This window comes from Megascapheus bottae, chromosome 22 (assembly GCF_031878675.1).
Source record: "Megascapheus bottae isolate mThoBot1 chromosome 22, mThoBot2.hap1, whole genome shotgun sequence".
Classification (NCBI taxonomy): domain Eukaryota; kingdom Metazoa; phylum Chordata; class Mammalia; order Rodentia; family Geomyidae; genus Megascapheus; species Megascapheus bottae.
Genome location: NC_143530.1, coordinates 36,403,811 through 36,427,668, shown reverse-complemented (window position 1 = coordinate 36,427,668; position 23,858 = coordinate 36,403,811). Strand labels below are relative to the sequence as shown.

The following is a 23,858-nucleotide window of genomic DNA, read 5'->3' as shown; positions in this document are numbered from 1 at the left end:
CACGACATTTGTGTTTAAAACTAATAAGACAGGAGGTGGAAGATGGCGGCGGTTCAGTGTTAGACATACTGAGCTCCCGCCAGTATTCAAGTTCTGCCAGTGTAGGGGACAGTTCTCTACCAGAAATTGATCCTAAGTAAGCTTTAGCACCACAGAGATCTCAGTCAGAGAGGAAAAAGGCAGAATACCCGAGCGAGAAGACAGCGTGGAGCCCTGCCAGCCACGGAGCAAACAGCGCTTCACAGCGGTGCAGACCCATAGGCTGCAGACAGCCACATAGAGCCTGTGCGAGCCCAGAGCCCACACCCGGCCGTGCACGGACCTGCCAGCTTCACGGAGCCGGAGAATCCAGCAATTTGTGAGTACCTCCGAGGAGTTTCCACTTCCGCTCAGGGAATGGCATTGGGAGGGAGCCACCTCCCCCACAAGCTGAGAGCTGCGCCATCTCGACTGCTGGCAAAGACATGGCCAAAGCAATTGGACCCTGAGAGGTGATGCTGGAAACGCCATTTTTCTAACTGGCAAAGGATTTCCCAGATATCCCTTAGCCTGAAATCCAGCCCCAGCACTGCTGAACTCTGTCCCCTGCGCCCGCCACAGACCTGGTAAAGCTGCCCGCAAATCTTTCAGCTTTGTTTTACCAATCAAGCAATCTGATCTGAAAAACCGTAAAGCCAAATCACAAGAGAAAAAGACTTTGTGAAGTGTTTGGATCCCGAATTTAGTGGAGACACAAGTTTCCTATCCGCCCCCCCCCCCCAAAAAAAACCCTGAAGAATAACCTTTTTCTTTTTTTTTTGTTTGTTCTTCTACCCCTTTTCATTTGCATTTTTAGCTGTTCTCATTTTTCTCTTTGCCATAATACCTACACCTTTTTTTTTCTAATGTTATGATTCATTCCTTTTTTTACCCCCCTTTTTTTTCCTTTTTTTCTCCTCTCTTTTCCCGTGTCCTTTCTGTCATAGAAACACAGTGACAGCTCTGGGTACAATCTGAATAAAAATGATATCCATATTGATACAGTCACCTGCTTCTTAAACTCAACCCAAGTATCTCTTGGGGAAGAACTCACAATAGTGAGGAATCTCCCCCCACCTTTTTTTTTTTTGGTTTGTTTTTGGTTTTTGGTGTGTGTGTGTGTGTGTGTGTGTTCTGTTTTATTTTGTTGTTTCTTTTTAAAATTCGTATCATTGAAATCTCCTATAGCTACCTCCCACTCCCTCTTTTCTCTGTGTATTCTTATCACTCTTCTTATTTTCATAAGTTTTATCTAAGTTCATCTAAACTTTATACTCAAATATTCTACCTGTCTATCACCTCAGGTCAGTTATCCTTACACGATACCTTTTCTTCATTACTATAATAATCTTACACTCCTGCAGTATTCTTTTCCTACCTCCATTGTCGTCTTTCATACTATTTTTCTATCTCTGATCCTCTGTTCATCCTTCAACTCTTATAATGCATGGCTCTACATTTGATGGTTGTTGAGCAATGCTGTGTATCTAGGTATTCAACTATACCCAAGTCCAGAGGGACTTAAATACAATAGAGATTGGATTGAGGGGCTTATTGTTTTGGTCATAAATCGGTAATCTGTGGTTGTATTAGATTTGTATGTAAGTGCACAAAAAGAGTAATATTACCAATCTAAAAGAGCGAACATCTATTGTCAACCAACTAAAAAGGTCTAGGTTGGTTATGTCTGAAAAATTATAATCTTGTTTAGTATTAATCTTGCTCCCATTTTCAAATGGGCAGAACAGAAAACTCAAGAAAAATGGCAAATCAAGGAATAGCATCTCCTACCCAACACAGGTAATGGAACAGTCAGTGGCAAATCTAGAGGAGAGTCTTTCAAGTGCTATACAAATGCAACTAATAAACATCATTAATGAAAAGTGTGAAAACATAGAGATAAGGGAGGAAGCCATAGCTAAACAAGAGGAAACTATAAACAAGGTGATATGTGAAAAAGGGGAAGCCATAAAGGAGGCCATAATAAAGGTTTTTCAAAGAAAAATGGACGAATTCATTGAATCCACAAACAAAAAGGTGACTGAACTCCAACAAATGTCCAAAGAGAATAAAGCTGCTGAGCTAACCACTTAAATGGAAATCAAGAATCTAAAAGAAGAGATGCAAGGCATCAAAAATGAGAAATTAGAAGCAAGGGAGATGAAGAATAAAGTAGAAAGCTTGGATGGCAGGTTAGACATTGCAGAAGAGAGAATTTCCGGGGTTGAAGATAATTCAGTTGTTATAGAAAAAGAACAGAAAATGAGTCAATTCAAATCTAGGAACTATGAGAAAACGCTACAGGAGGTCCAAGATACAATTAGGAAGCCCAATTTAAGGCTAATTGGTATTGAGGAGGGTCTGGAGAAGGAGGTCAATGGAATTGGAAATATACTTCAGGGAATCATCTCAGAGAACTTCCCAAATATCCAGAAGGGCAGGCCCATCCAGATACAAGAAGCTTTTAGATGCAGTCCCACTTATCCAGCCTTTCTCTGATTTGTTGTGATTCTTGGTCCTTATTAAGAAAGTTTCTACCTGTGCCAAGGAGGCCTAGTGTATCTCCTATTCCTTCTTGTAAAGTTTTCAGTGTATCAGCTTTTACCTCCAGGTCTTTGATCCATTTGGAGTTAATTCTAGTGCAGGGTGACAAAGAAGAATCCAACTTTAGTTTTCTGCAGGTGCTTAACCAGTTCTGCCAGCACAACTTGTTGAAGAGGCTGTCTTTCTTCCATTCTATTTTTTTGGCTCCCTTGTCAAAGATTAGGTGGCCATAGGTCTGTGGTTTAATATCTACTGCAGAGCTTTTGTATGGCAAAGGACATAGCTAGTAAATTAAATAGGAAGCCTACAGAGTGGGAGAAGATCTTCACCAACCAAACAACGACAAAGGCCTCGTATCTAAAATTTATCAACAACTCAAACAATTGAATCACTCCAAAACTAAAAGTAACAACCATCCCATTAAAACATGGGCCAAAGGGGCCAGGAGTTTGGCCTAGTGGTTAAAATGCTTGCCTAGCATGCATGAAGACCCGGGTTCGATTCCTTGGTACCACATACATAGAAAAAAGCCGGAAGTGGTGCTGAGGCTCAAGTGGTAGAGCTCTAGCCTTGAGAAAGTCCAAGGACAGGGCTCAGGCCCTGAGCTCAAGCCCAGGACTGGCAAAAAAATGGGCCAAAAACTTAGAGTCTTCTCTGAAGAAGAAACAAAAATGGCCTATAGACACATGAAGAAATGCTCAACATCTCTGGCCATAAAAGAAATGCAAATCAAAACAACTCTTAAGATTCCATCTCACTCCCGTTAGAATGGCCAGGATCAAGAAAACTAATAACAACAGATGCTGGAGGGAATGTGGCCAGGAGGGATCACTACTACACTGTTGGTGGGAGTGCAAACTCGTTCAACCACTATGGAAAGCAGTGTGGCAGTGCCTCAAAAGGCTAAACATAGAACTCCCCTATGACCCAGCAATTCCACTACTTGGCATTTACCCAACCATCCAGAATCTAGGGCATACTAAATCCACTAGCACAACAATGTTCATTGCAGCATTATTCATCATAGCAAAGATATGGGACCAACCTAGATGTCCCTCAGTTGATGAGTGGATCAACAAGTTGTGGTATTTGTACACAATAGAATTCTATGCTGCTGTCAGAAAAAATGAGATCAACCCATTTGTTAGGAAATGGAAAGACTTAGAAAAAATCATACTGAGTGAAGTAAGCCAGACTCAAAGGAACTTAGGCTCAATGGTTTCCCTCATTTGTCATAACCAGTAGAAACCTTGGGCTCTACTAGCAGAGATCTGCAATAGAGCAAAACCTTGATATATAAGGCCATATAGTATGAAGCTAATTGAAAGGACCTCCAGGATAGTGAAACAAAAGCCATATAATGAATGATTGTTGTCCTTAATGTACTATGTTATCTCTCATCTCCTTTACTGTCCCTTGGGTATCTCATATTGTTACAGTATTTCACTTTGTTATCTGATATATCGAATTTATTTGTATTTGGTTATTTGAAATTTGATAGGGAAGGGGGGAAACCAAGACGGGGGGGGTGGGGGGTGGTTGGGGGGGAGGGTGAGGGCTACCAAGACATGTGAAAGGGTATCAATGTATGTGAATTAATGCACCTTCTATTTGGCAAATATCATGTAACCCTTTTATTAATTACAATAAAAAAATTATATATATAAAAAAGAAGCTTTTAGAACCCCAAACAGACCTAACCAGAAAAGGACTTCCCACCGCCACATTATAATCCGAACTGGATCAATAGAGACCAAAGGTAGGATCCTAAAAGCAGCCAGGGAGAAGAGAAAAATCACCTATAAAGGCAAACCTATCAGAATAACCCCAGATTTCTCAGCAGAGACCATGCAAGCAAGAAGAGATTGGAAGGATATATGCCATGCCCTGAAGTCAAATAACTACCAACCAAGAATACTGTACCCAGCTAAGCTCGCATTCATAACTGAGGGAACAATAAAAACATTCCATTTCAGGGAAAAGCTGCAACATTATGTAGCAACCAAACCAACATTACAGAAAATTCTCAAAGATGCTCTACACATAGAAAACCAACACAAATGTAATACAGAGAAAGAAATGGCCCCTAAAACTCATAACATCTAAGTACCACAAGAACTATCAAAACACAGGCCCTAATGAAAGCTTGTAAAAATGGCAGGAACTAATAAATATTTCTCAATCCTGACTCTAAATATCAATGGACTTAACTCTCCAATTAAACGACAAAAACTATCTAGTTAGATCAAAAAGCAAATTTCTCAATCCTGACTCTATCAGTGGACTTAACTCTCCAATTAAATGACAAAAACTATCTAGTTGGATCAAAAAGCAAGATCCATCGTTCTGCTGTCTTCAAGAGACACATCTTACCCCCCAAAAAACATTTTTTGAAAGTGAGAGATTGAAGTAAACTTTATCAAGCTAATGGTCCCCATAAACAGGCTGGAATTGCCATCCTCATATCACATAAAATAGACTTCAAACTAAAATTAGTGAGAAAAGACAAAGAAGGTTACTACATAATACTAAAGGGATCTTTCCTCCAGGAGGACATAACCATCCTAAACATCTACACACCTAATCCTGGCGCTCCGAATTTCATCAAGCAAACTTTACTTTCACTGAAACCATACATAGATCGAAACACAGTGATTGTTGGTGACTTAACATACCACTCTCACCTATGGACAGATCAACCAGGCAAAATCTCAACACAGAAACCTTAGATTCATCAAAGAAAGAGAACTATAGACCTATTTCTTTGATGAACATCGATGCAAAACTTCTCAACAAAATACTGGCCAACCAGCTACAACAACTCATCAAAAAAATTATACACTATGATCAAACAGGATTCATCACCGGGAGGCAAAGATGGTTCAACAAACACAAATCAATTAGTATAATTCAACACATCAACAGGAGCAAGGACAAAAACAACATGATTGTCTCAATAGATGCAGAAAAGGCATTTCACAAGATCCAACACCCCTTTATGTTAAAAGCTCTGGAGAAACTAGGAATCCATGGAACATCCCTCAATATAATAAAGGCTGTGTATGACAAACCCACAGCTAGTATTATACTTAATGGCGAAAAGCTAAAGCCATTCCCTCTAAAATCAGGAATGAGACAAGGATGCCCACTCTCTCCACTTTTCTTTAACATAGTATTAGAATTCCTAGCCAGTATGATAAGGCAAGAAGCAAGCATTAAAGGGTATCCAAATAGGGAAAGAGGAAGTAAAACTTTCCACTTTGCAGATGACATAATTCTGTATTTAAACAATCCTATAGACTCCACTCCCAAGCTTCTTGAGCTGATTCAAACTTTGGAAGGGTATAAAATTAACCCTCAAAAATCAGCTGCCTTCCTCTACACCAACAATGAGAGGAATGAGGCAAGAATCAGGAAAGCAACTCCTTTCAAAATAGCCTCAAAGAAAATAAAGTACCTAGAAATTATCTTGGCTAAGAATGTAAAGGACCTTTTTAATGAAAACTTTAAAACCCTGAAAAAGGAAATTAAAGCAGAACTGAGGAAATGGAAAAACCTCCCATGCTCCTGGATTGGAAGAATCAACATTGTGAAAATGACAATCTTGCCAAGGGCTATCTACAAATTCAGTGCAATATCCATCAATACCCCAATGTCATTCTTTAAAAAATTGAAGAGGCAATCCAAAATTTCATATGGAATAATAAAAGACCCCGTATAGCAAAAACACTTCTTAGCAGAAAGAACAGCGCTGGAGGAATTTCAATACCAAACTTCAGACTCTATTACAGAGCTATAATTATCAAAACAGCTTGGTATTGGCACAAGAACAGACCTGAAGACGAATAGAATAGAGCTGAGGACCCAGATATTAAACCACAGTCCTATGGCCACCTAATCTTTGACAAGGGAGCCAAAAAAAATAGAATGGAAGAAAGATAGCCTCTTCAACAAGTGGTGCTGGCAGAGCTGGTTAAGCACCTGCAGAAAACTAAAGTTGGATCCTTCTTTGTCACCCTGCACTAGAATTAACTCCAAATGGATCAAAGACCTCGAGGTAAAAGCCAACACACTGAAAACTTTACAAGAAGGAATAGTTGATGCACTGGGCCTCCTTGGCACAGGTCGAAACTTTCTTAATAAGGACCAAGAATCACAACAAATCAGAGGAAGGCTGGATAAGTGGGACTGCATTAAACTGCAGAGCTTCTGTATGGCAAAGGACCTAGCTAGTAAATTAATTAGGAAGCCTACCGAATGGGAGAAGATCTTCACCAACCATACAGCAGACTAAGGCCTCATATCTAAAATATATCAACAGCTCAAAAAATTGAATCACTCCAAAACTAATCTCCAAAGTAACAACCATCCCATTAAAAAATGGGCCAACGACTTAAAGAGAATCTTCTCTGAAGAAGAAACAAAAATGGCCTATAGACACATGAAGAAATGCTCAACATCTCTGGCCATAAAAGAAATGCAAATCAAAACAACTCTTAAGATTCCACTTCATTCCAGTTAGAATGGCCAGGATCAGGAAAACGAATAAGAACAGATGCTGGAGGGGATGTGGCCAGGAGGGATCACTGCTACACTGTTGGTGGGAGTGCAAACTCGTTCAACCACTATGGAAAGCAGTGTGGCAGTGCCTCAAAAGGCTAAACATAGAACTCCCCTATGACCCAGCAATTCCACTACTTGGCATTTACCCAACCATCCAGAAACAAGGACACACTAAATCCACTAGCACAATGATGTTCATTGCAGCACTATTTACCAAAGATATGGAACCCACCCAGATGTCCCTCAGTTGATGAGTGGAACAACAAGATGTGGGATTTGTACACAATGGAATTCTATGCTGCCGTCAGAAAGAATGACATCGCCCATTTGTTAGGAAATGGAAAGACTTAGAAAAAAATCATGTAAAGTGAAGTAAGCCAGACTCAAAGGAACATAGGCTCAGCGATTTCCCTCATTTGTCATAATCAGTAGAAACCTGCGGCTCTCATAGCAGAGATTTGCAATAAAGGAAAACCTAGATACATAAGACCATACAGTATGACACTAAATGAAAGGACCTCTAGGATATAGAAACAAAAGCCATATAATGAGTGATTGTTGTCCTTAATGTACTATGTTATTTCTCATCTCTTTTGCTGTCTCTTGATTATCTCATATTGTTACAGTATCTCACTTTGTTATCTGATATATTGGATGTATTTGTATTTGGTTATTTGAAATTGGATAGGGAAGGGGGGAAAACAAGATGAGGGGTGGGAGTGGGGGGGGGAATGGACCAAGACATGAGAAAGGGCATCAATGTATGTGAATTAATGCACCTCCTATCTGGCAAATATCATGTAACCCTTCTATTAATTTCAATAAAAAATATATAAAAAAACTAATAAGACAAAATGCTGGCAAATCAAAGTTGTAAAAAGAGAAGACAAAGCAAATATACCTAAAGCAATACATAAACAAGATAAGCCAAGAAATGCCAACAATCAAGGAGTATGGACAGGTTAGACTAATGAGCAGAATTACTCCTAATACTCGTTTTCAAAAGAAAACTCTTATGTTAGATAAAAATCTCAGTATTGTCCAATCTGCTGCTGTGAGTTGTTTTAACAGGTTACAACAGTATGACATCATTGCTTGCCCACTGCCTGTTCCCAAAGCCATAGTCCCCACTTCCTGCTTCTACTTTTAGCCTCAATGATTATACTGTGTTTTTCTTGGCGCCTATAATGGTATGCTGGTGTTTCCTGTCATCTGTGCTGCTCTTTCCTGTTTACCTTCCGCATCATTGCCCCTTAAACATCTGGATGCTGTGACTGCCTTTCTCAGCATTGCAGTCAGGCCACTTAGCTGAAGGCTTGCAGAGCACTTTTGTGACTAGTGTTCCACTTCTTCAAACATTCAGCATTTTCTATTCAGTCATGTTTTGGGATTATTACTAGGGCATTCCTCAAACTATGCAGTACACCGATTCTGTGGTTTGAAAACTGTTACATGTGCCCTCAAGGCTTAGCATGTAACAGCAAGATCATTTACCGGAGAAGTAATGAGACTACTTCACCCTGGTTTTGGTAAAGGGAGCAGAGGAGCCTGGGACATGGTGGGTGAGTCAAGCAGTGCTGGAATACATCTATGGTTGTGCATGAAGAACCATTGGATACCCTTCATTTGTAGCTGGAGAATGGCCTTGTTATAATCTAATCTTTCTAATCTTTCTATTCTTAAAAAGTCTCAACTGTCTAAAATTGAGGACATTGAGGAGCCAGGAGGAAGCAGGAGAGGCACTGTCTAAAACAGTTGCTGAACAGATTATTAAGGACTAGTATGTCTTTGACATCTCATACTTTCTTCTTTTACATTCTGGCATCACCAATAGCTTCATGTTGGCCCAATGCCCTGTTGAGGCCCCACTGGGGCTGCCTGCCCCTTTCTTCAGAGGTGTCTTTTTCTGCCATCTCTCCCTACATTTACAATTAATCCTAGAGAAGCAAACTAATCCACATCTAATTCTCATGGCACTTTTCTCACTAAGGGACTGTCTTGGAACATAAATGTCTGGAAGTGGTACTGCAGGAAGTGAGGATGCCCAGACTGGCTACAGGCCACCCCTCTCTGAGAGCGCAGTGCTTCCTCCTCTTCTGTGACTGCGGGCCCTCATGGCTGCACACTGTACACCACACCAGCCTCCTCTCCATCTCATTAGCCATCAGGCGCGGGGTGGGGGGTGGAGGGCAACCATTCATAATAATTTATTCATAATTCTCACATTCATATGCCTTTAGCAGCTTGTAATTGAAAGTGATAAATCCTCATTTCCAAAATACTTTCTGGAAATAATGAGGTTTCCAGCAGATAGGATCACCTTTCAAGCATGCTGAGCTTTGACTGTCGCTGAGCCCTTGAGAGGAGGAATAATTCCAGCTGGTAGCAAGAGGGCATTTATAATGAGAGGCCTTTGAATCAAGAAACATGTGAGTGTTATGTCCTGTGTGTTAAACACTTGGTATTGCAGATGTGTGCAATATGTGTTTGAAATATGTATAAATGTGGGAACCCAAACTCAGAGCTACATAAAGTGCTGTTTTTATTATTGTTATCTCTGTTTGCAATTTGTGGGGGGTCTTTTTATGTGGAATAACGCAATAAGGCTGAAAACATCTCTAAAAGATTACTATATAAAATATTTGGATGTACAAAAAATTGCTTTAAGATTGAGAATTTTAGCTGGGCGCGGTGGCTCACCTGTAATCCTAGCTACTCAGGAGGCTGAGATCTGAGGATTGAGGTTCAAAGTCTGTGAGATTCTTATCTCCAATTAATCACTAGAAAACTGGGATGGTGCTGTGGCTCAAGGGGTAAGGCAGTAATCTTGAGCTGAAGAGCTCAGGGACAACCCCCAGGCCCAAAATTCAAATCCCACAACCAACCAAAAAAAAAAAAAAGATGGAGATTTTAGGTTGCTGGGAAATCTAAATATGTTTATGGCTTCTTGGAATTACCCCAGTGGACATGGGAGCTGCAGGTGGTATAAACCCCCAAATTTTCTCTTCTTGTCCCAAAGCAACTCCTGGAGGCAGAGATATGATTGGAGAAGCAAGTACCAGCCCCAGGGTTGGTCCCTGCCCACTTCTAGCTCTTGCATTCCTCCATGGGCTTTGAAGGCATTCACATGCATATAGTGTCCTGTTAAAGTGCTAGAATCCTTGGAAGACACCAAGCCTCTGGATTCTAAATCTTGACTCTGAAAAGTTAAAAGAAATTGGTCTTGTCAACACATTTCACAGGACTAGTTCACTGGCTGACAGCTAGCTAATATAAAATGCGAGGTACAAAGACAGTGCAACTCTGCTGAAGGGAGGAAAGTTAGCCTGGGGGAAGTCAATGGCATGCCAGAGAGGAAGGAGGCCAGGATGAGGAGCAGCCACCCAGAATGGCCACTGTCTCCTCACCAGGCCTGCCTGTTCTGGACTCTGGTGGTCAAGATTCTCTTGGAAATGGAGGATATGAGTTCTGCTTCATGTTTTTCTTATTTTCCAGGAATGAATAGGATAGAACTTATGTCCTAGCACATGGGAGGTAAGAGGGACCCACAGGCGCTCAGCTTCTCTGTGATTTTTTTTTTTTTCCCCAGTCCTGGGCCTTGACATCAGGTCCTGTCCTTGAGAAAGCTCAAGTCTAGAGCTCTACCACTGGAACCACAGTACCATTTCTGGCTTTTTTCTATGTATGTGGTAACAAGGAATAGAACCTGGGTCTTCATGCATGCTAGGCAAGCACTTTACCACTAGGCCAAACTCCCAGCCCTAGGCTCAGCTTCTTGGTTACTTTTTTTTCTTCATCAGACTTGTGAGAAAATAACTGAAGGTCAGGCTTATTGCCTTATTGTGGCAGGGGTTGTTGTCAGAGTTGCTCATATTTCCAGGCATAGCAGCCCTCACCAATAATCCCAGCTATTTAGGAAACAATCAGAAGGGCCTCCATTGGAGGTCAACCTAGACACTAAAGTTCATGAGACCTTATCAGCTGGGTGGCTCTGGTAGAGATCCTGAATTAAAGCTTTAGCACTACCCTACCCCCGTTTGTGAAAAAGTTGCTTGTTCTTGATGAATAAGATATCCACTATGTGTGTATGTGTGTGTGTGCGCGCGTGCGCGCTTATGTGTGTGTGTACACGCATATGCGCGCACACACACATATGCCAGTATTGGGCCTTGAACTCAGGACACTCTCTTAGTATTTTGCTGAAGAATGATGGCATTCTACCAGTTGAGCCACAGCTCTACTAAAGTACGAAATTTTAATATAATAACATCTAAGCTTTAAATACTCACTTTTTTTTCCTGGTGATTAAAAGCAATAGCAAAGCACAGAGTGTGGGCTTCTGTGTCCATAGAACCAGTCACAGTCTAGAAGGTATGCTCTTGTTTTGCTTTGGGTTTTTTTTTTTTTTGCCAGTCCTGGGCTTGAGCTCAGGGCCTGAGCACTGTCCTTGGACTTTCTCAAGGCTAGAGCTCTACCACTTGAGCCTCAGCACCACTTCTGGCTTTTTTCTATGTATGTGGTACCGAGGAATTGAACCCAGGTCTTCATGCATGCTAGGCAAGCACTTTAACCACTAGGCCAAACTCCCGGCCCTGCTCTTGTTTTTATGAGTAGCTTTGCCTCATGTTTAGGTATGCTGTATTATTGCTCCTCACCTCGACTGTAATTATAGAAATGTATTACTAAGGAAGTGCCATCAGCATGTCAGGAGCAAGGGTATAATTTTAGATTTGCTATAGGCATGAAAATCATTTCTTCCTTCCAAATGTTAGAAATAAGGAATGGAACAGTGGCTCTCACCTGTAATCCAGCACTAGGAAGACAGAAGATTCTGACGTTTACGCCAGTAGAGGCTACATATCAAGAATCTAAGCTGGCAAGGTAGCTCACGCCTGTAATTCTAGCTGTTCAGGAGACTGAGATTGGAGGATCATGGTTCAAAGCCAGCCTGGGCACTAAAGTCTGTGTGACTCTTATCTTCAGTTTAGACCCAGAATTCAGGTACCTCGACCGACCCCCCCCCCCCAAAAAAAAAAGAAAGAATCTAAAAACAAAATGCTGGTTTGAATCCTAAGTGCAGTCTATCTTAAAGCACAGGAATTTATACCAAGTATGGCATTTAGTGAAATTGTTTATACTAAGAAATACAGCAGGTTATTAAAGTAGGAATGGTTTTGGCTAATTCAGAGTCTCTTAACAGTCAATACTTGCCAGTTCATCAAAGATTTAACAGTTCACAGAGCAACAGCATACACTGTTCATTTTTCAAAATAATTAAGAGAACTCTTGGCTTATTTAATACTTAAAGTTATCGTTGTGATTAATTAGATATACTGATGACTGTCAAAAAATGTTGATTACAGCAGGTGCTGGTAGTTCATGCCTGTAACACAGCCTCAGGGGGCTCGGGAGGCTGAGATCTGAGGATTATGGTTTGAAAAACCAGCCTGGGCAAGAAAGTCCATGAGACTCTCTAATGAACTACTAAAAAAGGCTGGGAGTGGCAAAGAACCTCAGGGGGGCAACACCCAGGCCCTGGCCTGGCACACAAAAACATGTTGATAGGAAATTTCTGGTTGTACAAATTATAGGTAATGTTAGATTCATAGTATCAAGTTGTAATATCAAACTTACTGGGAAAATTCCTTACAGAGCAGCTTTCTATTCCTGTCCATACACCTTGATTGTTGGCATTTCTTGGCTTATCTTGTTTATATATTGCTTTGGGTATATTTGCTTTGTCTTCTCTTTTTACAACTTTTATTTGCCAGCGTTTTGTCTTATTAGTTTTAAACACAAATATCTTGAGAGCACATGAATGTCTACAGGAGAGATGGCTCGAAGGCCTCTCTCCTTTTTGCAATGGAAAGAGTAAGGAGCGGCTTTTGCTCCTTTAGATGTGGAGGTGGGGACAAACCATGGATTTGCCCAGTAGGGCTTGGGAGTTGCCAGCTGCTCCAGGGTGGCCCCTAGCCGTGGGTGCCTGGGCTCCACAGGAGGAGGCAGCTGTCCTTTGCATTGTGGTGGTGGTCCCAGGCCATGCTCCTCCACAGTGGTGCCTGGTTTCTGTCAGAGCCTTTCTTCCTCAGAATGAGTTCATAGACATTTCACAGTGTTCTCAAAGCCTGGCCCTCAGGCACCCACACCCAGCCATCAGTTAGGAACACGGGTTCTCTGGCCCCACCGCACGGCCACATGAGAGATCCACGTGGAGCCCAGTAACTCTGGTTTTGCAAGCTCATAGGTGTCTGACTGCATTAGACGTGAGAGCCACGGCCCACTGTCCCAAGACCTGCTCTGAGTGGACTCAGTAGCATGGCTGTCCTGGGCACACACATGGGGTTGTACTTTTTTTTTCTACAGTCTGTGGTTATGTTAAATCTATTTTGAGTTAGAAACTGTAGTAATCGAAACTTCTCTGATTTTCTTCCCCAAATAATTTGTTTTGTGGGAGTGTATATATGTATGCATGCACATGAGTTGTCAGCCTGAGGCCTGGTAAATACTAGGCAAGTGCTGTCGGCCCTTCCCAAATAATTCTTTTTATCTTTTTTTTTTTCTTTTGGTCAGGCGTGGGACTTAAACTCTAGTCCGGGGCATTGTTCCTGAGCTCTTTAGCTCTAGGATATCAACCTACCCCTTCAGCCACAGCACCACTTCTGATTTTCTGGTGGTTAATTGGAGATAAGAATCTCAAGGACTTTAGTGCCCGGACTGGCTCTGAACCTCTATCCTCTGATCTTAGCCTCCTGAGTAGCTAGAATTACAGGCGTGAACCTCTGTGCCCAGCCCAAATAATTCTTGGTAAGTTAGTAAAGGAGAAATTCACTAACATTCTGGGTGTCGCTTTAAAGTTCTAGGCAGTTGGACTATTGTCTTAAGTCTGTAAAACAAAGCCTCTGGTATGGATTTTGTGTGTGTGTGTGTGTGTGTGTGTGTGTGTGTGTGTGTGTGTGTGTGTGTGTGTACATGTATGTACATATGTATGGAAACCATCCAAAGAATGTCCCATGGTGTCCTCTTGATCTTTTAAGCAGTATTTTTATATTTTATACTGTGGAAGTATTTTATATTTCAGGAGAAGTCTGTTTTATGAACATGTCACAGTGTAGCATTTCCACAAGGTTCTGCACCATTGTTTCAGCATGCTTTTTCCCTGTTCATTGTTATCTTATCCTCTGCACCTAGTCAGGCATTCAGCACTGTAGCCTCACAGTGAGATGTGCCACCCATGGAATGGTTCTTGCCTAACCATTAATCTGAAGCTTTGTACTCCTGCCTGTAATTCCTTATGCGGAGGCTTAAACTCAGGGATACACTAATAAGCATGCCCTGTATACCCTGCTCCTGGCCTCTCACCATTCTTTAAGCAAAACGAAAAAGAGTGTAGCCGGCAAGATAATTTAAAGAATGCCTTCAAGTTTTTGTTACTAGTTAAATCTAATACCCTTGAAATTCAAAAGGCTCTAAAAGCTGTAATGCTAATTACTAAAAATTAGGCAAGATTTGGGGTTTTCTCCAGTCAGAAGTAAGAATGGAATCAGAAGATTTAAGAACTGAGGGGATGGTTGTCCAGACAATCAGGTATGGAGAATTTAGGGCCCTCTAGGGTATTCAGCCCAGGACCATATACTGTCCTTGTATCCAGAGTCAGCCGCTCGAAGTGACCTTGCCCCTCTCATAATCGGAAGGCCCTGTCAGGCATTGTCTTACTGTCCAGAAAACCATGTCCTACACACTGTTATTCCCCAGGATTTGCAACTACTCAAGACAGTGACCATTTCCTTCAGAATAATTGACAGAAATGGAAACAAGTCCAGAAGCTTAGATACTAGAGTAATGCTTCCTATGGCAAGCATGTAAGAATCAGCACTTCTTCTCCAGCACTGAACCTGGTGAGCAACTGTGCACTGCACAAGTTCTCTGTAGTGTAAGTATTATTTATTCTGACTGCAAACCCTTGTTGTTAGTCTTAACTATGACAGTTTAGGTAAGGATATTCCTTTCTTAGCTGCATGCAAAAGAAATTTTAAATACCACGTATAGCACTGTGAGAGAGTTTCTATGTGTGTTGAAGGGTTCTGGGTTCTGCAAACGAGGGTAAAGTATATAAAAAGTAAAGCTTTTAAAAATACACTAACTGGGGCTGGGACTGTAGCTCAGTGGTATGGCACTTGTATCATGTTTGAGCCTTATCATACACACTTTTTCATGTGCACAGATTGTTCTTCCAAATACCAGTCCTAAAGAGTTAATGCTCTATTATGCTGTAGAATACTCACAGAAATAATATATGGCATCAATTAATTCTGTCTTAAAACTTCTATTGGCAAAAACTGAGCTACACCCCCAGCCCTAGAAACTTAATTCTTGATGGAGGCTGCATATAAACTCTTTAAACTATGAAACACAGGGCTTAAGAAGTTCATACTTACAAAATGTGTATATAAATATAGTAATCACATGAATGTATTATTTAAAGGTCTCATAAAACAGTTTGTATTCTTTTGGCAAGTTAAGTACAGGAAAGATAGGGAGACATTTAGAGTCTGTGCCTTAGTTTGAAACTAAAGTAGAATGAAAGTGTAAATGTTGACTAGCCACCAGTGGCTTATGCCAGTAATCCTTGCTACTCACGAGACTAAGATCTGAGAATTGAAGTTCAAAGCCATCTTGGAGCCAGGCATGATGGCTCACACCTGTAATCCTAGCTACTCAAGAGGCTGAAATCTGAGGATTGCAGTTCAAAGCTAGCCCAGGCACTAAAGTCCATGAGACTCTTCTCTCCAGTTAATCGCTAGAAAATGGGAAGTGGTACTGTTACTCAAGGGGTAGGGTGGTAGTCTTGAGCTGAAGAGCTCAGGGACAGCACCCAGGCCCAGAGTTCAAGCCTCATGACCCACAAAAAGAAAAAGAAAGAAAAAGCCATCTTGGGCAGGAATGAGACTTAGATATTTTCTAATTAACCATCAAAGAGCTGGAAATTGAGTTGTGACTCAAGTGGTAGATTGCTAGCCTTGAGCAAAAAAGCTAAAAATTAGCTCAGGAACAGGACCCAGGCCCTGAGTTCAAAACCCAGAACCTGCACAAAAAAGGAAGGAGGGAAGGAAGGAAGGGAGGGGATGAGGAACGGGAAGGAAGGAAGGAGAAGGAAGAAAGGAAGAGAGAAAGGGTATTAAAAAAAAGGAAACAAAGGACAGGAAACAAAGAGGAAAATCTTGTATATCTTGTTGTCTGGTAGCTCTGCCGTTTCTGAATATATTTTTTTCTTAAATATGTTTTACTAAGCCCAAGCATAAAGAGAAACAAATTGGAGGAAACAAAACTGTCTCAATAAACTAAAAGTACCTTTAGAACCAAGTATTGAAAGTATTTCAGAGGAAGCTGAAACTTGTTCTAACGGGTAGCATGAGAGGAAGCAGGAAAGAAATTGTCTGTTAGTTTTAGTAGGACCACCAGATGCTGCCATGGACACAGAATCAGGGTCACTCACACATCTGGTCATGGGGGTGTAAGTGGAATAATCACCTCTGGAGAGCTGAAAAGCAAACTTACCACCATACAACTCAGTGATTGGTCTCCTGTTTGTCCAAGAGAACTTTAGTATTATTATTATTATTATTATTATTTTTGGCAGTACTGAGGTTTGAACTCTCAAGGATGCTTGCTTATAAGGCAACTACTTGGCTCAACTACTTGAGCCAAGCTTCCAGTCTCTTTTTGCATTCGTTATTTTTGAGGTTGAGTCTTAATTACTGTCTGAGCTGGCTGATATGCCTATGCTACTGTGCCTAGCCATTGTTCTTTTTCCATATCTGTAATAATAGGTTCGTGCCACCATGCCTAACCTCTGGCTAAGAGTCACATGAGCTTTTCCTAGGCTGTTCTCTAGTTGGGAGCCCCCACCCTGCCTCCCAAGGACCTCAGATCACAAACTTGAGTTGCTATGTATTAGTATCATAAAATTTGCATTTAATAGCTCCATGTAAAAGTACTGAATTGCAAATATATACATCATGTAATTTTAAGATTTAGTATTGTCTTACATTAAAAGTGTATTTTTCCATCCAGGTTATCCTTTTTTTCTCACTTCTTATTTGGATGTTTGTTGTTCTTTTTTACATTTCACTTGAATTTCTTTTCCTCACCTCTTAACTGAGAGGATTATCCTTGCTTTCCTGGCACTGCAGGACCATCTTCAATCACTGTATGCTCCAGTTCTGAGAAAGTAGGGTCAGCCAATGCCTGGATAGGGTATCATACCTCTGTACCTCAGTGCACCATTAAGAGTGGATCACAGTATCTTACTTGTAATGGGATTTTGGTTGTCTTACTATTTGACACTGACAGTGGTGGCACACGTGCCATGTGGTCAGATAAATCTTGAGCAATGATCTGGACTAGAAATAGAGACTCAGACCTGTGTTAATAACAGGACGAATGATTCCTTCCCTCCCTAGAGAAAATGACTTTATCTTTTTCATCTTGAAGCTATTTATTAATATCCTTTAATCTCTTTAGCTTTCTCTAGTGTAACACATGGCATCATGGTGTGAATTAGAGGCACTTTTCCTCCTAGGAAGGTTCTGTGCTTTGTTTTCACACAGCTCTATTCTGTGCTACTACATCTCTGGATTTTGAATTTTTCCTTCAGCTGTACTTTAGTCACTGTACTGTTCCCAGCTGTGGTCATTTCTTGACTTAGTAGGCACAGTGGATGACTTCAGGACATAACAGTACAATTATGACTGAGAGGCAACTTTCTCACAGCAGAGGGGTTTTTTTGTTGTTTTTTTTTGCCAGTCCTGGGCTTGAGCTGAGGGCCTTAGTACTGTTCTTGGACTTTCCTCAGGCTTGAGCTCTACCACTTGAGCCTCAGTACCACTTTTGGCTTTTTTCTATGTATGTGGTCCTGAGGAATCGAACCCCAGTGATCGGGCATGCTAGGCAAGCACTACCCGCTATAAGTTTTCTCACTTCTGTACTAAATGCACAGCTGAAACTGTTGCTGGACTTGGTATGCAGTGAACCCTGGGTAGAAAACTGGCCCTGAGATCAGGAGGAGCTGTTGAATTAAAGTAAGCCAACTCAGGACAGTTGGAAATACTTGAAGTAACTAGGCAGGCAGCTGCATGTTTTAAAACCTCAGGCCTGGACATGGTGGTTCCAAGCCTATAATCTCAGCTACTCAGAAGGCAGAGATTATCTTAAATTGAGGTTAGGTGAAAAAGTCAGTGAGCCCTCATCTTATGTAAACCAGGCATAGTCATTTGCACTGGTAATTCTAGTTATTCTGGAGGTGAAAGAATCATGGTCTAGGTTAACTTGGGCAAAATGCAAAACCCTATCTCAAAAGTAACGAAAACAAAAAGAGCTGGAACTATAGTGGTAAGGCATATGTTCTAAAAAGCACAGTTCCACCAGAGTGAGTTCCACCAGAATAATAAACCATTGTTGAAAGCTGCCTCAGCTCCCCAGAACCCCAGGCCCTGTGACTTGTGGATTCCCCACGGTTCAGAGGACACTGACAGAAAGTACAGAGGTGCCCAGGCAGAGGGGGAAAACAGCCCCGCCCTTGCCTGGCAGCAGAGGCGCACTAAAAGGTATAATGAAGGCCAGCAGCCTCTGCTAACAGGACGGAACTTGGTTTGAAACTTGGCCCGCGTCTGCACTCTTTCCACTGGCACTGCTTTCCTGTGAGCACAAGTGTGAGGGGAGCTGGAATGTGGAGAAGACACGGCATTGCTCTACATAACACCATTCTTTGCATGTCTGTAGATCAGAGCACAAGAATAGCATTGAACCTAAACAGTGAGGGAGCTGAACTCTGCTCCTTTAGGACCCAGATGTGCAGCGTTGGCCGCGGCAGAGGTATTCCGAAACATTTGCTGAGGGATAAACACTGCTTGTCCTTTCTCCATTCTTCTGTCAGTGGATTCAGGCCAGAGCTTGAATTCATACAGCTCATTTGGAGGAATCTCCCACCTTCCTGTACAGTCACTCACATGAATGCCGTAGTTTAAAACAACACTAATGTACCAGCAAGCAGCCTGGATCAGAAATCCAGGTCTCCACTGACTTGGAGACGCTGAATCAGAAACTGTTTCTAGGCCATGTGGTCCTGGACCACTGCCCTGGGCTCCTGCATATATCTGCATTCCCTGCTCCCTCAGTCATAAAGGAAAAAAACAAAACACAAGCTCTGTGCCCTGGCTAGCCTGGGGAGATCAGATGCACTCAGACACTTCCATTTTGTGAGGTCGCCTGTACCACCGAGTGTTGTGACTTGGGGCCACATGGCTCTGGGACCAGTTTAGGATTCTAATAGCATTCAGTGTTAGGTATAAACAAGCCTAGAAATAACTAAAAAGTTAAATATCTAGTCCTGATATTATTTTGTGCAGTCTCCATGCTAGGATGGAAAAAAAAGGTGAACCACTAGAAGGTTCACCAGCTGTAGGTTGGGGTTTTTGTTTGAATGATGAGCCTAAGTGGCTTATAATAGTCATTCTATCCAGGTGGCACTGACTTGGGCCTCACTTGAAGGGTATTTCTCACATGCCCTCTAAAATAGTCTCACATTATTTCATGTGACTATTGAGTTGCTGTGTCTGTCTCATAGCCGGGCACACAGCTGGTAAATAACTAAGCTAGGCCTGGACATTCTAGGAACTCCAAGTCCTTATCTATCATGCCATGCCACATAAGCCAGTGCTGTATGCAGTTGGTGGAGCCTCACATGTACTGGCACTCGTGGGAGGATCGCCTGAGCACTTGGCCCCACTGGCCATGGGGAGCTGTGGGTGCAGAGGGAAGGTCATTCCAGACCGTATGCACAAAGGAGGGGCAGAGGGCCAGGCAACCAGTAGTGGAAGGCAGTCCCACAGGTGCAGACGAGCTGGTGGCTGTCCACACAGCCAGGGTGCCAGCCCAGGCCTGTCAGGCCATGCACCACTTCCCTTGTGGTCCTTTTCAACCCCCCTAACCCCACCATTGTACTTCTGCAGCTGAACTTGATGCAAAGCACGAGCAGAAGGTGCTGGACATGGAGCAGACCCAGCAGACGAAGCTGAAGGAGCGGCAGAAGTTCTTCGAGGAAGCTTTCCAGCAGGACATGGAGCAGTACCTTTCCACAGGCTACCTGCAGATTGCAGAGAGGCGAGGTGAGCAGGGCAGCTGCCACCACACACGGCGTGCCATAGATCTTGTGTGCAATGCTCTGTGATAAACCCACCAGACTAAGCTGAATGTCTCACTAGCTCTTGCTCTGCCAATGCCAGTCATTCTAGTTGACAATTTAAAGGTGTTTCTTGAGGAGGCAGGGGTTGATTTTTCCAGATAGGGCCCGCTACCCTTGAACTCAGGATCCCTTGTCTCCCAGTGCAGGGATTGCAGGTGTTTTAAAGGGCCTGAGATTCCCACATGCCAGGCCAGTGCTCTGTCACTGAGCTATAGTAAATTTTTAAATAAGATGAAAAAGATAAAAATTGCTCACAATTATACACCCCGGTTCTTTCATGATTCTACTTGTATAGTTGGTATAAAGCTCCACATCTATATGGCTCTGTATTTGACTTTTCTTACTGGTGCATAGGGTTTCCTTTCTCCCACTCTTTTGCTAAGAATTCTTGAGAACTAGAGATGTGGCTCGGGACTTTCACAGGGTCCTTGGGTTCATTTCTGAGAGTTGAAAAGTACCTTCTAAGGATGTTTTTGTTGTTGTGTTTGTTCTTATTTTTTTTGTTTTTGTTTTATGACAGTTATGGGGCTTGAACTCAGGGCCTGGGCACTGTCCTTGAGCCTCTGTGCTCAATGCCAGTGCTCTACCACTTGAGCCACAGAGCCACTCCAAGCTTTTTTTTTTGGCTAGTTCATTGTAGATAATTGTCTTCTCCTGCCGGGGCTGGCTTTGAACCATGATGCTCAGATCTCAGCCTCCTGAGTTGCAAGACTTACATGCATGAGCCACTGTCGCCAACTCCTAAGGATGCTTTTGCTTGTCATCAGGATTTGTTCTGATATATCACCATTCCTTGATATATGTGACTTTCCTAATGGATACCAAATTCTGTGCATGTTGTAGTCCTTTATATAAAATGGCATAGTATATACCAAGTTGCCTAATACAACTTCAGTGCTATGTACAGAGTTATACTGTAGTCCTGAGTTATGACTAGAATTAAGTGGCTGTACATGTTGGAGACAGGCACAGATGTCACTGGCTTGACTATACAGAGTCAGAATCCTCAGAGTACTTGAATCCACAGATGCAGAACTTGTGGGATGCACTGTGTTTACACAGATGGGTAGCTAGCAAGAGCATCTAGATACACAGATGCACACAGTGACTGAGCCGAGTGGAGACTAGACTCCTGTCTTGGCCTCTCCTTCCTGGAAACCCACTGCCTGAGGAGTGACAGCTGGGGTAGGTGGAGCAGTTGCCTTGGGTAGCTCATGCCTCTCCAGGCAGGTGCTGAGAAGTGTACCCAAGGACTGTAAAGATGGAGGGGCTCCCCTTGGGTTGCATCCTAGACCCCCACCTCTTTGCCATCATCCTTCCTGTTTCCCGGAGCATTAGCACTCTCTCCCTCCCCAGCCCTCAGTCTAACCGTATTCAGTTCTCACCGCTTTCCTGCTTCCCACAGAGATATAGAACAGCCAGCCCTTGTCTTCAGAGCCCCTTCAAGGTTGGGACATCTCCTCCAGGAGGAAATGGAGAGTTTGTGTCAGGAATTTGCATCCTGCCAGGCAGGAGCTCTAGAAGGCAGCCATAACGAAATAGCCCGGTGGTTTATTTCTCATAGTCCTGAGGTTTCAAGGCAGAGGGCAGGGGCAGCACAGTCTGTGGAACCATTTAATTGCCTTCATTCAGCTTTGGTTAGTGTGTGCTATGTGTGCACTTTTGAGCACAGAGCGAGTGTGGAGGGCATGGAAGCTGAGTGGGGTGGCAAGAAGCCTGACAGGTCCAAGAGGTGGGCATGGCTAGCCCACCTGGCTGAACGGTGTACTGCAGCTGCTTCTCACCTGGCCAGCTAGGGCCAGGCAGGAGAAAGGCAGATGTGAATGGGGCAGAGGTCAACGAAATATTAAGTGCTTGGATTTTTGTGGCTTTGAACATCTCAAAAATAATTCTCTTCAAGCTTTGAGAAAGTAGCTCTTTGTTCTTCAGTTTAAAAACAAAACCAAATCACCAATAGTAGAGTAGGTACCTGCTGTACATGGATTTAGTACTGAGGACATTGGAGGCTTTGGGCTTTGAACGTCCTTCCACAGCCGAAGCACTGGGGTTGTCCCCGGCCTTCTCAGGGAAGGCTCTTCATCTGCTGCATGGACCCAAAAGTTCTCTTTGTTAGAAATCTTTGTTGGAGTGACCCTGGCATTTTGGCCTCTTACCACTAAGAAAGAGCACTTAGGTTTTTCTCATGGTCACAGGCATCATTTGTTTTTCCATATAAATTTTATTGTAATTAATAGAAGGGTTACATTACATTTGCCAGATGGAAGGTGCATTACTTCACATACATTGATACCCTTTCTCATGTCTTGGTCCCCATTTCCTTCCCTCCCACCCCCACCCTCATCCTGTTTTCTCTCCTTTCCTATCCAATTTCAAATAACCAAATACGCATATATCCAATATATCAGATAACAAAGTGAAATACTGTAACAATATGAGATAACCAAGGGAAAGTAAAAGAGATGAGAGATAACATAGTACATTAAGGACAACTATCACTCATTATATGGCTTTTGTTTCTATATCCTAGAGGTCCTTTCATTTAGCGTCGTACTATATGGCCTTATGTATCTAGGTTTTGCTCTATTGCAAATCTCTGCTAGAAGAATCCAAGGTTTCTACTGAGTATGGCAAATGAGGGAAACCATTGAGCCTATGTTCCTTAGAGTCTGGCTTACTTCACTTAATATGATTTTTTCTAAGTCTTTCCATTTCCTTACAAATGGGGTGATGTCGTTCTTTCTGACAGCAGCATAGAATTCCATTGTGTACAAATACCACATCTTGTTGATGCACTCATCAACTGAGGGACATCTGGGTTGGTTCCATATCTTTGCTATGGACAGGCATCATTTTTAAATGAAAGTTTCATCCAGCAATTTAGCTAAGTGTGTAGGTCCTGCAGTAACCACTTGGAGCAGGGGAAGCCTGAGTGAGCCACGTAGCCAGGAGCCAAAAGTGACGGGGTTCTGTGATGCCCCGGCACATCAAGGACCCCTGTGCCAGCAGGGCCCAGGTGTGTGAAGGCTCACAGAGGTGCTGTGTTTGCCCTGGCCTGATCTGCCCCTTGACCCAGAGTGCTTCGTGATTTCTTGGAGAAGCTTCTGCTTTTATTTCATGCTGGGCGTCAACGGACGCCCTGTTCTGCTCCCCTCATCCAGCTCCAGGTTTCCAGTGAAGAGTTTGGGTTCTTCTGCTGCCTGGCAGGTCAGCACAGTTGAGTCCTCATGAATCAGGGCTGCCTTTGTGCCACTGAGACTGACTGGGCTCTCATGTTCCCAAGTGGACGCAGTGCTCTGGAGACAGAGCGCTGCTGTCTGTGCCAGCAGGCAGGACTGAACTAGCAGATAAAAACGCACCTAGGCTGCAGTTCAGAGCCTTTCCCTAGACGATGTAGAGTACACAAATGTCTTCAAATTGCTGCCAGCTGTGATTTTACCTTGGTGTTATTGACTTCCCTGTGAGGGTCTTTCTTAACATTATGAACATTATTACA

General features: G+C 42.6%; 1 protein-coding gene across 1 annotated transcript in view; it reads left to right on the top strand.

Moving 5' to 3' along the window:
• The window catches only part of Dtnbp1 (dystrobrevin binding protein 1), an 81,458-nt gene that overhangs the window by 50,486 nt on the left and 7,114 nt on the right, over positions 1 to 23,858 (top strand). The window contains exon 8 of the mRNA XM_090356509.1: positions 20,133 to 20,288. Coding sequence (XP_090212635.1) covers positions 20,133 to 20,288 — 156 coding nt within the window. The remainder of the gene's footprint in view (positions 1 to 20,132; positions 20,289 to 23,858) is intronic.